The 14,249-nt window shown below is 45.0% G+C and overlaps 1 protein-coding gene across 1 annotated transcript in view; it reads right to left on the bottom strand.

Annotated features, from left to right (window-relative positions):
• The window catches only part of BTBD1 (BTB domain containing 1), a 42,701-nt gene extending 29,046 nt beyond the window's left edge, over positions 1-13,655 (bottom strand). The window contains exons 1-2 of the mRNA XM_078078825.1: positions 13,134-13,655; positions 1,099-1,255 (exon numbers count right to left, since the gene is read on the bottom strand). Of these exons, the coding sequence (XP_077934951.1) occupies positions 1,099-1,255; positions 13,134-13,558 (582 nt within the window). The 5' untranslated portion in view covers positions 13,559-13,655. The remainder of the gene's footprint in view (positions 1-1,098; positions 1,256-13,133) is intronic.
• Between the last annotated feature and the right edge of the window lie 594 nt (positions 13,656-14,249).

Raw genomic sequence — 14,249 nt, 5'->3', positions numbered from 1 at the left:
CAGACGTTCTCCATATGACAGAGTAGATGCAGGGCTGGAAAATCTGAGCTCGAGGCTCTGGCCCCAGCTAGCCTGTTGGGAGCCTTTGGGCAGGTAGTTCATCAGCCCAGGCTTTAGTTTTTCCATTTGGAAAATGAAAGGGTTGAGCTAGGGGACATTTGTGAGTGGGTCCAGTACTAATACTCAATAGGATTATATATTACCAGCTTAGAATTTTTTTTGTCCTCATTTTAACTTGCTTACCTCTGTAAAGACCCTATCTCCAAATAAGATCACATTCTGAGGTACTGGGAATTAGGATTTCAACACATATATTTTGGAGACATAATTCAATCCTTAACAAATGTCTAGAGGCTAGCTCAGAATTTTTAAAACAATTCATATAAGGGTATTATAACTTTGCCTAAAAAGAAAAACAGTGATTTATTTATATCTAAAGTACAAAGCTCAGATTACAGGCATCTAATAAATGCCAAATAATATGGTAAAGACTGGTTAATGGTTCCATAGATGTGTTCAGTTTGTAAAAATCCATCAGACTGTGTACTTTACAATAATGTGTACTTTTCCGTACGTAAACTGTATTTAGTGAAAACATTTAAATATCAGAGAAAGAATATTTCATATAAACCTTAAATTCTAACTCCTCCAAACTTTCAGATTAGGTCCAAAGAGAGTAAATCTTAGAACTTTTCTGGACTTGAAACCTCAATCTTTATTCCATATCCAACAAAAATTGAGACCAAAGATGTCCAGAAAACCTCATGCTATTATCATACTCTCAAATCATACCAGGAACAACAATGGATGCTAATTCCAACTCCAATCATAAAGAACTGTATCTCTGAGTCGTAACAGCCTACTTAAATAAGGCTTCAGTTTCTTCACCTATATGATGTTGTATGTACTCTGATTTGCTTTTCTATTCTAAAAGCATATGAATTGGATATATTTCCCTGAATGGTACTATAAAAATAATTACATATACTTTAAGTTAATGATCTAGAACTAATTCTCCAGGAAATATGTAATACTCACATGTAGTTATACTCAATTTTTAAAACTACGACGATACACACCTTAGCTACATTTACTTACCTGAGTAAGTAACATAAAGGCATTATCTGCCCGAAGATGTTTGGTGAGAAATTCCACACAATGTGCTTCCAGGGCTGGGACTGCATATTTCTTAGCAGTATAAAGAGTGGTCATAACTGTCTCTGGGCCAATTTGAACTTCATCTGAATACAGAAATCTGGAAAGCAATTGGGAAATTACAGAGATGGCCGTTAATATTTTAGATAAGCAATCCATCAGAGCGAAACCTCTGAGGAATATTTTTAAAGGTAACGAGCAAACTGAAAAGCATTTGCACATATGTCATCTCATTTATTCTTACTTGGTCCTGAGAGGTGCGTAGTGTCTCCATTTTACCAAGGAAACTGAAGTTACGTGAAGATCACAAGACAGACCCATCTCTCTTAAGCCAAATTTTCAGGAGTCTTTTTTAACACCCCACCGCAGCTCAGGACAGCAGTGGTTCACTTACGTCTCCTTCATCAAAGGATGTTCATTTAAACAAATCTACAGGTAGCTTAAGTTCACATCTCTAGATGTCAAAACATTCATTTATTTGCTGATAATGGTGTCTTGTTATTCTGGGCATCTTTTAACTTTTCATCATTACTCCCAAACTAGCATAATGCCCAAAGACTAGCTACTGGGTCTTTGGAGGAATAAATCTTAAATGACCCATGTCATTTTGTGCTTTTAGGTATTTAGGTCTAATTTTCTCTCAAAATACTATCAGTCCAATACTGCCTCCTCCCAGTTCGCTGCTTCTAACTGCTAGATTGCTAGATAGATCAGCTTCACAGAACTGCAAGTAAGACATAAGATTCTCAGTGAAAGCCTGGGCAGTTCTTGTTGAACTATCTTTTGCATATCAACTTTAGGCCTCTTTTGTGGCTCCTCAGAGACCCTGTGTGTACTGCCCAGTTCTCAACTATATACAGGAAAGCCAAGGAGGGTAGGGAAGGATGGTATGAAGAACAAGAACTGCATTTTAGTGGGGTGCCTGGGTGGCTCAGCTGGTTGAGCATCTGACTCTTGATTCTGGTTCAGGTCATGATCTCAGGGTCATGGGATTGAGCCGCGCATTGGGCTCTGTGCTCAGCGGGGAGTCTGCTTAAGATTCTCTCTCTCTCGGGGCGCCTGGGTGGCTCAGTCGTTAAGCGTCTGCCTTCGGCTCGGGTCATAATCTCAGGGTCCTGGGATCGAGCCCCACATCGGGCTCCCTGCTCAGCGGGAGGCCTGCTTCTCCCTCTCCCACTCCCCCCTGCTTGTGTTCCCTCTCTCGCTGTGTCTCTGTCAAATAAATAAATAAAATCTTAAAAAAAAAAAAAAAAAGATTCTCTCTCTAAAAGAAATAAATCTTTAAAAAATTGCATTTTAGTGATACTAAAGACATTAGAATAATTATATGTATATTCCTAGGGCCCAAGTCATAGAATAAGAAAACCCATTAACGGGCGCCTGGGTGGCTCAGTCGTTAAGCGTCTGCCTTCGGCTCAGGTCACAATCCCGGAGTCCTGGGATCGAGTCCCACATCAGGCTCCCTGCTCAGTGGGAAGCCTGCTTCTCCCTCTCCCACTCCCCCTGCTTGTGTTCCTGCTCTCACTATCTCTGTCTCTGTCAAATAAATAAATAAAATCTTTAAAAAAAAAAAAAGAAAACCCATTAACATCTCTCAGAACCCTCTATTACACTGGAGTGAGTGAAGAGAGGAAGCTCTATTTCACGTCCCTTCCCTCTACTGGTCCACTTCCTCTTCTTTCATTCCTGTGTCCATTATCACCACCCAAGACGAAACCCTAGCCCATGACATCCTCCAACCTGTTGCCCTAACCAAATAATATCACTGTGCTTAAAACTATCTCTAGTGGAGAATGCTCATTCTCATTCTCCTCCTCTACAGCTCAGACTTCAAATCAAAGTGAGGGTTGCTGATTTTCAGGATCACACCATTTTAAAATATTTTTTTCCCCAAAACCTCTTTTTAGAGAGTCAAGTCAACCATCTGTATTACCCTCATAATATTTACCTTAAAGTTATGTGTCACACTTTGTGATAAGTACAGGGAATTAAAAACCAAGTAAGGTGCCATCACTTATAGTCAGGGGGAGGGGGACGAACAAAGAGCAAATCAACACTTGTTGAGTGCACACCATGTGACCAATGCCAGTTCACTGAACCCTCCCACAAGGAAGGCAGGTACTATTACCCTGCATGGAGAAGGTGGGGAAACACACAGCAGTCTACCATAGAACACACCATTTCCGCACCTGGGCCTGCTTCCAGGGCTAGACTGGCAAGCCAACCAGGTGAGGGCTGTTCTCATGTGTGTGGTCTCAGGAAGACATGGCTTGGGTTGGACCATCACTGCCAGCTCTGGGACTTTAAACAAGCTATCATCGTTGTATTCCTTTCTGAAAAGAGAGTAACAGCATCTCTTTCATCATGCTCTCCCGGGGATTGGGATGAATGAAATACACGAAGTGTTTTGAATAGTGCCTGACAAGTACTAGCCTCGGCAAATGTTGGCTGTTTGTTTTTATATTGCTTCATTTCTTTCTCTCTGCTGTTTTCCTCTGTTTTAGAAGATGTCCGTGCCCTTGTCTTCTGGCCTTCTATTTTTCTCCCCAGCAACACATGCTTACATTTCTAAGAATTCTTCCTTCTTAGTCATTCCTTTTCTCCTCCACAGCACCATGTCTCAGTTTTATGGGTACAAAAATGTACTCAAGTCTCCAAGATGATATTAACTGAAGTTTTTAAAGGTTCCTTTCTGTTCCTGAATTATCTATTTCCTTGAGGATCAGCTACTCTTGCTCTTTGTCATTCATGCTCTCACTCCTTAACCAGCTCTTGCAATCTATAAGCAAGCTTTAAATTAACTCCTACGTGAGGCCACCCAGGTGGCTCAGTCAGTTAAGCGTCTGCCTTTGGCTGAGGTCATGATCCCAGAGTCCTGGGACTGCCCCCAGGTGGGGCTCCCCGCTCAGTGGGGAGTCTGCTTCTCACTCTGCCCCTCCCCCTCGGCTCAAGCGCTATCTCTTGCTTTCTCTCTCTCAAATAAATAAATAAAATCTTAATAAAAAATTTAACTCCCACATTTTAGCTCCACCTTCTCATTTCACCCACCTCCCTACCAACCCTGGCCTAGAACCTCTGTTGGGGGTGGAGGGGGTGGTTCTGCCAGGGAAGCCGGCTGCAGTTCCCTGAGCTCTGATTCTGGGCTCCTGTCATCCCCTCCCTTTCATTATCAGCACACTCTCAACTGCTCTGTCCCTTTCCACACTGTTGGCTTGCACCCCATCTCCCTTTTCCCCTTCACTTTATCAGATTTATTCTCTTTTGTATTTTCTTATAGTCACTTGAATTGGAAGAGAGAGAAGGCTTACTACATGCTCAGTTCCCTTCTTGAATTAGAAACCTATGACATTTTAATTTAAAGGGCAAGGTAGGAAGAATCTTTACACCTGCCTTTTTTTTTTTTCAGGCAAAATACTAGAGTTATAAAATAAAGAGCAGAAATGTGGGGCCTTTATCACCATTTGCCTTTGTATGTGAGGAGACAAGGCGACAAACACCACAGAGTTGAAGGACATGGTCCTACAAGCATCTATAACTGGGGGCTTTGTCAGGGAGATCTGCAAAAACATCCTACTTGACATAAGACTAAAGGATGACAAGAGGGTGGAAAGAACATGCCAGGAACAAGAGAGAATTGTGTTTTTAGGCTCTTCTATTTGAGACACACATACATACCCATTCAAACTGCTTTTATTAAATTACATTTTGGTAATGTACCTTTAGCTTATATCAAGAAATATTTTAAAGAAACATTTACATCTAAAGACAGATTGAGGATACTGCTCATTTCAGTAATGCCTTCTTTATGAGGAAAACTCACCAGGAATTCTTTCATTGATCTGATTATCAGATGGAGTTGTGCATTCACTAAGCAGGTGGTTTTTGTTTTTAATCTGAGAAACACTACGAATTATAACTGACTAACTAGGTTTCTCTTTCTGCATTAGCTGCTAAAACAATTAAAATTAAATCTGAGGGGTGCCTGGATAGCTCAGCTGGTTAGGCATTTGCCTTTGGCTCGGGTCATGATCCCGAAGTCCTGGGATCAAGCCTCATATCGGGGTCCCCGCTCAGTGAAGAGCCTGCTTCTCCCTCTCTCTGCTGATCCCCCCACTTGTGTTTGCTCTGTCAAATAAATAAAATCTTAAAAAAAAATTAAATATGTTACTTACTACAGCATGCATATTTATATTAGCTTCATCTTGGCTTTATTTCTTACCATTGTGTTTTTTGTAAGACATTTTAAATTCTCTTTGGAGCAATGCAAGTTATAAATAAATACTGTTCTATGAACAATAAGAAATGGAACTCTGTGTTTCCTATACTTTTTGTGTGCATCTTTTCTATAATACCAGGCACGGTGTGGGCACATGGCTAAACATTAATCAATACATGTTAAGTGACTAGACAATTCAGTACAAGTTTCTATGTAACATGACTGAGAAACCATATTCACTTCTAATGAGAAAACAGACTACTTAAAAATCCAGGAACCAGGGGCACCTGGGTGGTTCAGTCGTTAGGCGTCTGCCTTCGGCTCAGGTCATGATCCCAGGGTCCTGGGATCGAGCCCCGCATCGGGCTCCCTGCTCTGCAGGAAGCCTGCTTCTGCCTCTCCCACGCCCCCTGCTTGTGTTCCCTCTCTGTGTCTCTCTCTGTCAAATAAATAAATAAAATCTTAAAAAAAAAATCCAGGAACCATCTTGGTTCATATTTTATTTATGTTTTCTTACCTTCTACTTAATTATTAAAATTGCTACAATAACAAAAGCCAAAGTTTATAAAATATAACTAAAATTAATCATATTACCACAGTTCTTTGTATTTTTTTTAAAAGATTTATCCATTCATTTCAGAGACAGAGAGCGTGCACATGTGCATGGGGAAGGGCAGAAGGAGATGGAGAGAGAGAGCACCCCAAGCAGACCCCCCACCAAGCACAGAGTCCAGTGCTTGGGCTGATCCCAAGACCCTGAGATCACAACCTGAGCTGATATCAAGAGTCAGATGCTCAGGGGTGCCTGGGTGGCTCAGTCTTTAAGCGTCTGCCTTCGGCTCAGGTCATCATCCCAGGGTCATGGGATCGAGCCCCACATCGGGCTCCCTGCTCTGCGGGAAGCCTGCTTCTCCCTCTCCCACTCCCCCTGCTTATGTTCCCTCTCTCGCTGTGTCTCTCTGTCAGATAAATAAAATCTTAAAAAAAAAAAAGAGTCAGATGCTCAACTGAGCCACCCAGGCGCCTCAATTCTTTGTATTTTAAAATGAACCTTTCAGCCCTCATTTACTACCTTTAAGGACAAGAGCACAAGAGAAATGATATGTCATTGAACTATTCCTATTCCCCCCCCACCCCAAAGATTAATGGTTTTCCAAAAAGATAAAACTTAGGTTATATTTGAGTAAAAATTTTAAAAAGCTATGGTGAAAACAAGATCATGCATAAGAACCTTTGTATCAGTACTGACTCATTCATTTTCCTCAAAAACATGTATTGAATGTGTGTGTGTGTGTTTGTGTGTGTGTGTGTGTATAATACACGGCACTGTGACAGGTATGAGAAATACAAACATGGGTAAGATAGCTCTGCCCGTTGAAAGCTTCTGGTTTGGTAGTGAAATGATTAAAAAGTAATGTCACAATTATACCAGAATTACATATTAGGCACAGTGTGATAACTAATCTCTAAAGATGGCCCCAACCAATCAAGCCTTCTATTATGCATGGCCTTAGATCTGTCCCATAAGTCTGGGCTAGTCCTGTGTGACTCCCTTTAACCAAGAGAATGTGGCAGAAGTGACACCATGCCAGTCTGGGGCCTAATCTCTGAGGATGCCCGGCAGCTTCCCCTTTTGTGCTCTCAGAAGCCATGAGCTGCTATTCGAGGAGAAGTCAAGCGACTCGGCTGGTAAGATCAACTGGAGAAGCCCCACAGAGAGCGGGGGAAGGGCTCAGTCATCCCAGAACCTGATTCAAACCTCCAGATGCCCCAGCCCAACTGCTGACTAGGACTGCAGGTGAGACCTAAGGAAATGCAATACATAGAACCACACAGCTCACCTCAGTCAGCCCGCACAACTGTGAAAGGTCATAAAACTATGTTTAAGCCACTAAGTAAGTGTCGCGGTGTTTTGTTCTACAGCAATAGATACAAAACTTGCTATGAGAGACTGGATGAGACAGCGCACAGTTCTGCCTGCTGGTGGAATTAAGTGAGGTTTTACAGAAGAGGTAAAGCCTGAACTGTATCTGAAGAGCAGGAATTAAGGGTGGAGATGTTCTAGCAGAAAGAGAAGTACAAAGGCAAGGGGGCCTTAGAAGGCAGACATTTGAAATAAGAAAAAGGCCCTGAGTGATTAGAGTTGGGGCACTGAGCAGACAGAGAGGAACGGGACGATACAGAGACCACATCCCAGAGCTCCTGTATGCCTGCTAAGGTGTTTAGACTCCATCCCATAGGCAAAAAGAAGCCACTAAAAGACTCAGGGCAATCATATGATAATACATATTAGAGAGAGAACTGTGCTAACAATGTGGAAAGTGAGGACAGCTAAGACTAGAGGTGCCGCCTAGTTGAAGCCAAGCAGGAAAACAAATTAAGAGAAGGAAGTAGAACCCTCAGGAATGGTCCTAAAGGATGAGAAACCCATGGAACAGACTGGAACGACACTACAGCTTGGAGCCAAGCCCACTTGAGTCAACTCCCAACGGGTGCACAGAGCAAGAACAGCCATGAGCAAGAATAAATGACTGTTCTTTAAGTCCCCAAATTTTCAGGTGCTTTATAGCATTTCTGTGGCAAAAGCTGACTGATAAAGATAGTAATAATAGGAGTGCCTGCTCAGGGCGCCCGGCTGGCTGAGTCAGTGGAGGATGTGACTTTGATCTCGGGGTTGTGAGTTTGAGCTCTACACCCACTTTGGTGTAGAGATTACTTAAAAAAAAAAAAAAAAAAAAATCTAAATAAATAAGAGTGCCTGCTCAAAGACTATGGGAATTTAAGTGCACATAACGTACTTAAGGGACAGTAAGTGGCACAGTAAACACTCATTAAATGTTTTATTTATTTATTTATTTATTTTTTTTTTTAAAGATTTTATTTATTTATTTGAGAGAGAGAGAATGAGAGAGAGCACATGAGAGCGGGGAGGGTCAGAGGGAGAAGCAGACTCCCTGCTGAGCAGGGAGCCCGATGCGGGACTCGATCCTGGGACTCCAGGATCATGACCTGAGCCGAAGGCAGTCGCTTAACCAACTGAGCCACCCAGGCGCCCCTCATTAAATGTTTTAAACATTAAACATTATTTTTCTTATTTACATGTTCACCTCTATGGATACTAGACTTTCATTTGTGAATGTCCAACTGGAAGTTGAGTTCTAAAACCAAGTGGAGGGGCGCCTGGGTGGCTCAGTCGGTTAAGCATCTGCCTTCAGCTCAGGTCATGATCCCAGGGTCCTGGGATCAAGTCCCTCGTTGGGTTCCCTGCTCAGCGGGGAGCCTGCTTCTCCCTCTCCCTGCCCTTCCCCCCCACTCATGTTTGCTCTCTCTCTTTCTCTCTCTGTCTCTTGCTCTCTAATAAATAAATAAATAATCTTAAAAAAAAAAATAAGATAAAACCAAGTGGAAGTCTGGCAATATAGCTAGGGGAGTATTTAAGGCCATGAGTTAACAGGAGAAAGGAAAAAGGCAGCTGAGGACAGAATCCTGAGGAATAGTTCATCATGTCTCCCTCCACCACTCCGTTTCTGTTCCTTTCTGCAACACAACCGCTGCAGAGAGAACTGTTTTTACTAGCTGTCTCCCTCTCCTCACCGATTTTGTCCCCAAGCTACTCCAATCCATTTGCTAAAATCACGCTGGCCAAGGTTATCAAATAGCTTCATTTTACCCAACTCTCAGCAGCATTTAACACAGCTGCCACTCCCTCTTGGTTGAAACGCTTTCTTCAACTTGACTTTCAAGATCCCAGGCTCCTTGCTTTCCAGTCTAATTCCACTGAGAGATGTGTCTCAGTGTCACTTTATTCTGCTCCTTTGCTACATCTCCACACGGTGGAGGCCCCCAGGGCTCATCCTGGTACCTCTTCGCACAATCCGCATTCCCTCCCTAGGTAATCTCATTTGGTCTCATGGTTTAAAGACCATTCATTCACGCTTAGCTTTCAAATTTATGTTCAGTAAGAAGCTCTGCCCTAAACTCCAGGTTCACATTTCTGGCTGTACTCTACAGCCCTCTTTGAATGTCTTAGAAATCTTCTTGGTTCTACCTTTACAAAATACAGTTGACCCCTGAACACGCTGCAGTTAGGGGCATGGCCTCCACTCCCCATCCCCCTCCCTGCACACAGCTGAAAACCTGCATACAACTTTTCACTCCCTAAAATCTTTTAGGGAGTGAAACAGACCAGAAACAGACCAGAAGACATACTGATAACAGTCAATTAACACATTATTTTGTATGTTGAATTATTATATACTGTGTTCTTACAATTGAGTGAGCTAGAGAAAATAAAATGTTATCAAGAAAATAATAAGGAAGAAGGGATGCCTGGGTGGCTCAGTTGGTTAAGCATCTGCCTTTGGCTTGGGTCATGATCCCGGGATCCTGGGATCGAGCCCCGCATCGGGCTCCCTGCTCAGTGAGGAGTCAGCCTCTCCCTTTCCCTCTGCACCTATCCCCGTTTGTGTGCGCTCTCTCTCTCCTCTCTCAAATAAGTAAATAAAATCTTTAAAAAAAATTTTTTTTAAATAAATGCATTGGGGCTGCCTGGGTGGCTCAGTAAGTTAAGCATTCGACTCTTGGTTTCGACTCGGGTCATGAACTCAGTGGCTGTGGGATCGAGCCCCATGTCGGGCTCTGTGCTCACTGCGGAGTCTGCTTCGGCTTCTCTCTCCCTCACCCTCTCCCCCATCCTCTCTCTCTCCCAAATAAATAAATAAAATCTTTAAAATCATAAGGAAGAGAAAATACATTTACAGTACTATATTTGTTGAAAAAAATCAGTGTATACGTGTGCCCGCGTAGTTCAAACTCATGGTGTTCAACGGTCAATCATATATCCCCAGTCTGACCACTTGTTATCCCATCTATCACTCCCACACTGGTATATTAACCCAGTATCATCTCTCTTGCCTGGACTACTGCAAAAGCCTCTTAATTCAACTCCCCGCTGCCCATTTTACTTCCTCTCCAGTCTAATCTCCAAACAACTGCCAGAATGAGTTTTTAAAAATGTAAATGAGATCATATCATGCCCCCCCTGAAAACTCTCCAAATGCTTCCCAGCACACACCAAAGTCCTTCCACAGGCTATCCAGCCCTGCACAACCTCATCCAGCCAGTCCTTTTGACCTCATTTTCTACCACTTTCCCCCTTATTCATTCTGCTCAAATCACACTGGTTTATTCTTGCAGTTCCTCCAAACAGGAGAAATTTAGGACCTTAGACACACTTTGCCTAGCTTAGAATGCTCCTTCCCTCACAGCTTGATCATTTTTCATTAATTTATCGGTACTTGACATTATATCTTTGTTTCTCCTTACCAGATTATACACAACTTTTTCTTGTTCACTGTTGTATCCAACATCTAAAACAGGGACTGGCACAAGGAGGCAAACAGTGTTTCTCAAATGAACCACTGAAGAACATCACTTCAAGGTCAGGCAGATCAAAACAAGCAGTTTTTTATAATGTTAACTAATTTGTAAACATAATAAAAATAGGCCGAAGCTAACCTGTTTTCCCCACTCAGCAAGTACTAACTATGAGACATCTGTCTGTCACACAATAATAAGTCAGGACAGCATCTATGCTTCACGGCCAGCCAATACCTTTCAGTCCAGATATCATGTAACAATCAGTCCAGATATCATTTCAGAATAGAACAATGACTGGAATCTGAAGAAGGACAAATACCATGACCACACTGAACACAGGAAAAATTTAAAATTAATTCACTTATTTTCTATTGACAGGAAAGGATGTGATTAACAGCGTCAGTGAAAATATCCGCTAAACATCTTTCCCTCTACATTCTTATTCTACCAATTTCTAATTTTAAAGGAAAAAACTCGACAATATTTTTAGATCAGTGGCTCTAAGATTTAGCTGGTATTATTGGTATTTACGGAGCATTTAAAATGCTCTCAAGGTCGCACCTCCAAACGTTACAATATTTCAAAGAGGGAGGAAGGGATCTACAAATTTAACAAGCACTCCAGGAGATTACAATGCAGGTAGACCAACAAATCACTTTAAAATACTTGTAGTCTAGAAAATCTAAATAAGCTATAACCAATCCTGTCAACCTCAAACCAAAACCAAAATGACCTAGATCCTAGCTTTTGAGCTGGTTTTTTTTCTGTCTTTATAAATGTAATTTAACTGAATTGCAGAAAATGTGGGAAACAAAGAGAAAAGAAGAAAAAAAAAGGCAATATCATCTTACCACTCCAACACAACTTTGGTTAGCATTTTGGTATGCTTCCTTCTATCCGTATCTGTAGGTATGTTTGTTCTGTTCCTTTTCACAGTTTTATTCACAGCACACACAGTTTCGAGTGCTATTTATTATACACATTTCCCATGTTAATATTATTACCTGGTCTTCATCAGTATCACGCTCAGTAGCATTACACTGCATCTAATGTACCTATCATTGTTTATCTAACCATTTCCCCCAGCTGACTACTTCCTCACTACTATAAATAATTCAGCTGTAAATATTTTTATACACAACATTTTTTTCAGTACTTGAATACTTGGGGGGGAATCTATAGTGCCAAACCCTTTTACCACCACCTTTATCAGAGAGGGCTTTTCCAATATTAACTTTAAAATACTGGGAGGAGGGACGCCTGGGTGGCTCAGTCGTTAAGCGTCTGCCTTCGGCTCAGGTCCTGATCCCGGGGTCCTGGGATCCAGCCCCGCATGGGGCTCCCTGCTCGGCGGGAAGCCTGCTTCTCCCTCTCCCACTCCCCCTGCTTGTGTTCCCTCTCTCGCTGTGTCTCTCTGTCAAATAAATAAAATCTTTAAAAAAATAAATAAATAAAATAAAATACTGGGAGGAAAAATGCTTTGCTTTTAATCTCCACTTCTTTAGTTACTGAGGTTAAACATTCTTTGTTAATTAAGCTGTATTTTTTCTTTACCTAAGTTATCTATCCTGCCCTTTATCTATTTATTTATGGGATCTCGGCATTTCTTTTCTACTTGTTTTAACTTTGTATTCAGTTTCCCACGATCTTCCCGATCGAGCTGTGAGCCTCTGCGGACTATGTACCTGTTCACTGCCTCTACACCAACCAAGGCTGTGTGCCACTTTGGTAACACACTGTTGTCGGGCAGCTACAACCCTCCAGACGTAATGAAGCATGGTCTTCCTCATGAGGCTGCTGTCACCCTGGCCAGTCACTTGACTTTTCTGGGCCCCAATCCCACTTGTAAAAGTGTGGAAAACAATGCCTACAGCTCCCCAACTGGACTTTTGTGATTACAAGCTAACAATGCCAAAGGATTAACTCCCTTCCACTAACTAAAATTAATCAGAAGTCAACGTATTATCCTCAAATAAGCCAAAAGCAAACTCTTAACTCCGGCGGCTGGATTCACTTCTAAGCGGACGTGACCTTGTCCGCAGGGTCGCCGAGGCAGGTGAAGCCACACCTACTCGTCGGTGCACCCTCCCCGGGTCCCTACAGCTAATAACACTGACGAGAAAGGAGTCCGACCTTAAAACACACCCACACAGGCCCTCGGTCCTACGAGACTTCTCCGCTCTCCCCTCTCGCAGCAAAAACATGAAAGCTTGTGCACAGGCCCTCGGGACAGCTGGTCCACGCCGCAGCCCCACCACTTCTCCAAGCCCGGACGGGACGCAGACAAGGGACGGCGCCCCCGACCGCCGGCGGCCAGCGAGGAAACCGAGGCCGGGGCCGCGCGGCGGAGGCTCGCGCGCAAGGGCAGCGGGGAGCCGCTCACCTCAGCAGCGCCAGGAAGGCGGCGGGCTCCACGTCGGGCAGCTCGATCTCGGCCGACGTGGTGGCCATGCCGCCGTTGAACATGGCGTCGAAGACGGCGCTGCCGGCCGCCAGCACGAAGCGGTGCGCGGGGATGCGCTGCGGGCCCCCGGCGGCCGCGCCGCCGCGGCCCTTGCCCAGCACGAAGCGCACATCGCTCAGCAGCTCCGAGTTGAAGAGGAAGGCGAAGCGCTCCTTCAGCGACGCCTTGGTCGCCTGCCAGTTGTAGAGCGGCTCCCGCTGCAGGGGGAGCAGGGGCCCCAGAGAGGACGGCGGCGGCGGCGGCGGTGGTGGCGGTGGCGGCGGCGGCGGAGGCCCCGCGGCGCCCGGCTCCGCCTCGGCCCCCGGGACCTGCTCGCCCACAGCGGCCGGCCCAAGCGAGGCCATCCTCCAGCGACACGGCTCCTCTGGCTAGACAGAGAGCTCCCGCCGCCCAGCCGCCATCGCCGAGGCCGCCCCCGGAGGCCGGCACCGCCTCGGTGCCTTCCGGGAAAGGCGCTTCCGGCGGCCGCGCCCCTCCCCGGCCCCGCCCCTCCCCGGCCCCGCCCCCGCCCCGCCCGCGGCTGCCCGGCGCGCGCCCCCGCCACGCGGGGATGCGGGGGCGCGCGCGACCGCCCGAGACGGGCCGACGCCGTTCGGAGTCCTTCGCGGCGGGCGGGGCTTCGTCCCCGGCGCCCTGCGCTCCCCTCCGGGGGAGGGCCTCCGACCCGCGGCGCCCGCCTTTGCCTCGGACCCTCCTCATCTGCTGCAGCTCCTCCCACGTGTCCCAGGGGCAGGTTCCTAAGCTGTCCCAGGAGCTTCCTGCCTGGAAATGGGGGGCAGCGAGGACAAGGCCAAGGGAGCACGCGGGAGGGGACAACAAGATTCCCCACGCCCCCCCTTCCCCAGTAATGTCCAAGTCACCGCTCCAGGGAGGAGCAGCTTGGACCCCTCTACGTCCAGCAGCCCACATTCTTCCGCTCTGTCGTCTCTGTATTACTGTGGACTCGTGGAATTACGTTTTAATGTCTATAATCCATTGCTAAAAATTCACAATATTTTAGGGCAACCCTTTCGGGTCCCCTCCCTCCTTGGGAGC

The sequence above is a fragment of the Halichoerus grypus genome, chromosome 8 (assembly GCF_964656455.1).
Source record: "Halichoerus grypus chromosome 8, mHalGry1.hap1.1, whole genome shotgun sequence".
Lineage (NCBI taxonomy): Eukaryota > Metazoa > Chordata > Mammalia > Carnivora > Phocidae > Halichoerus > Halichoerus grypus.
The sequence above is the reverse complement of the archived record's forward strand: the minus strand, read 5'-3'. Positions and strand labels throughout refer to the sequence as shown.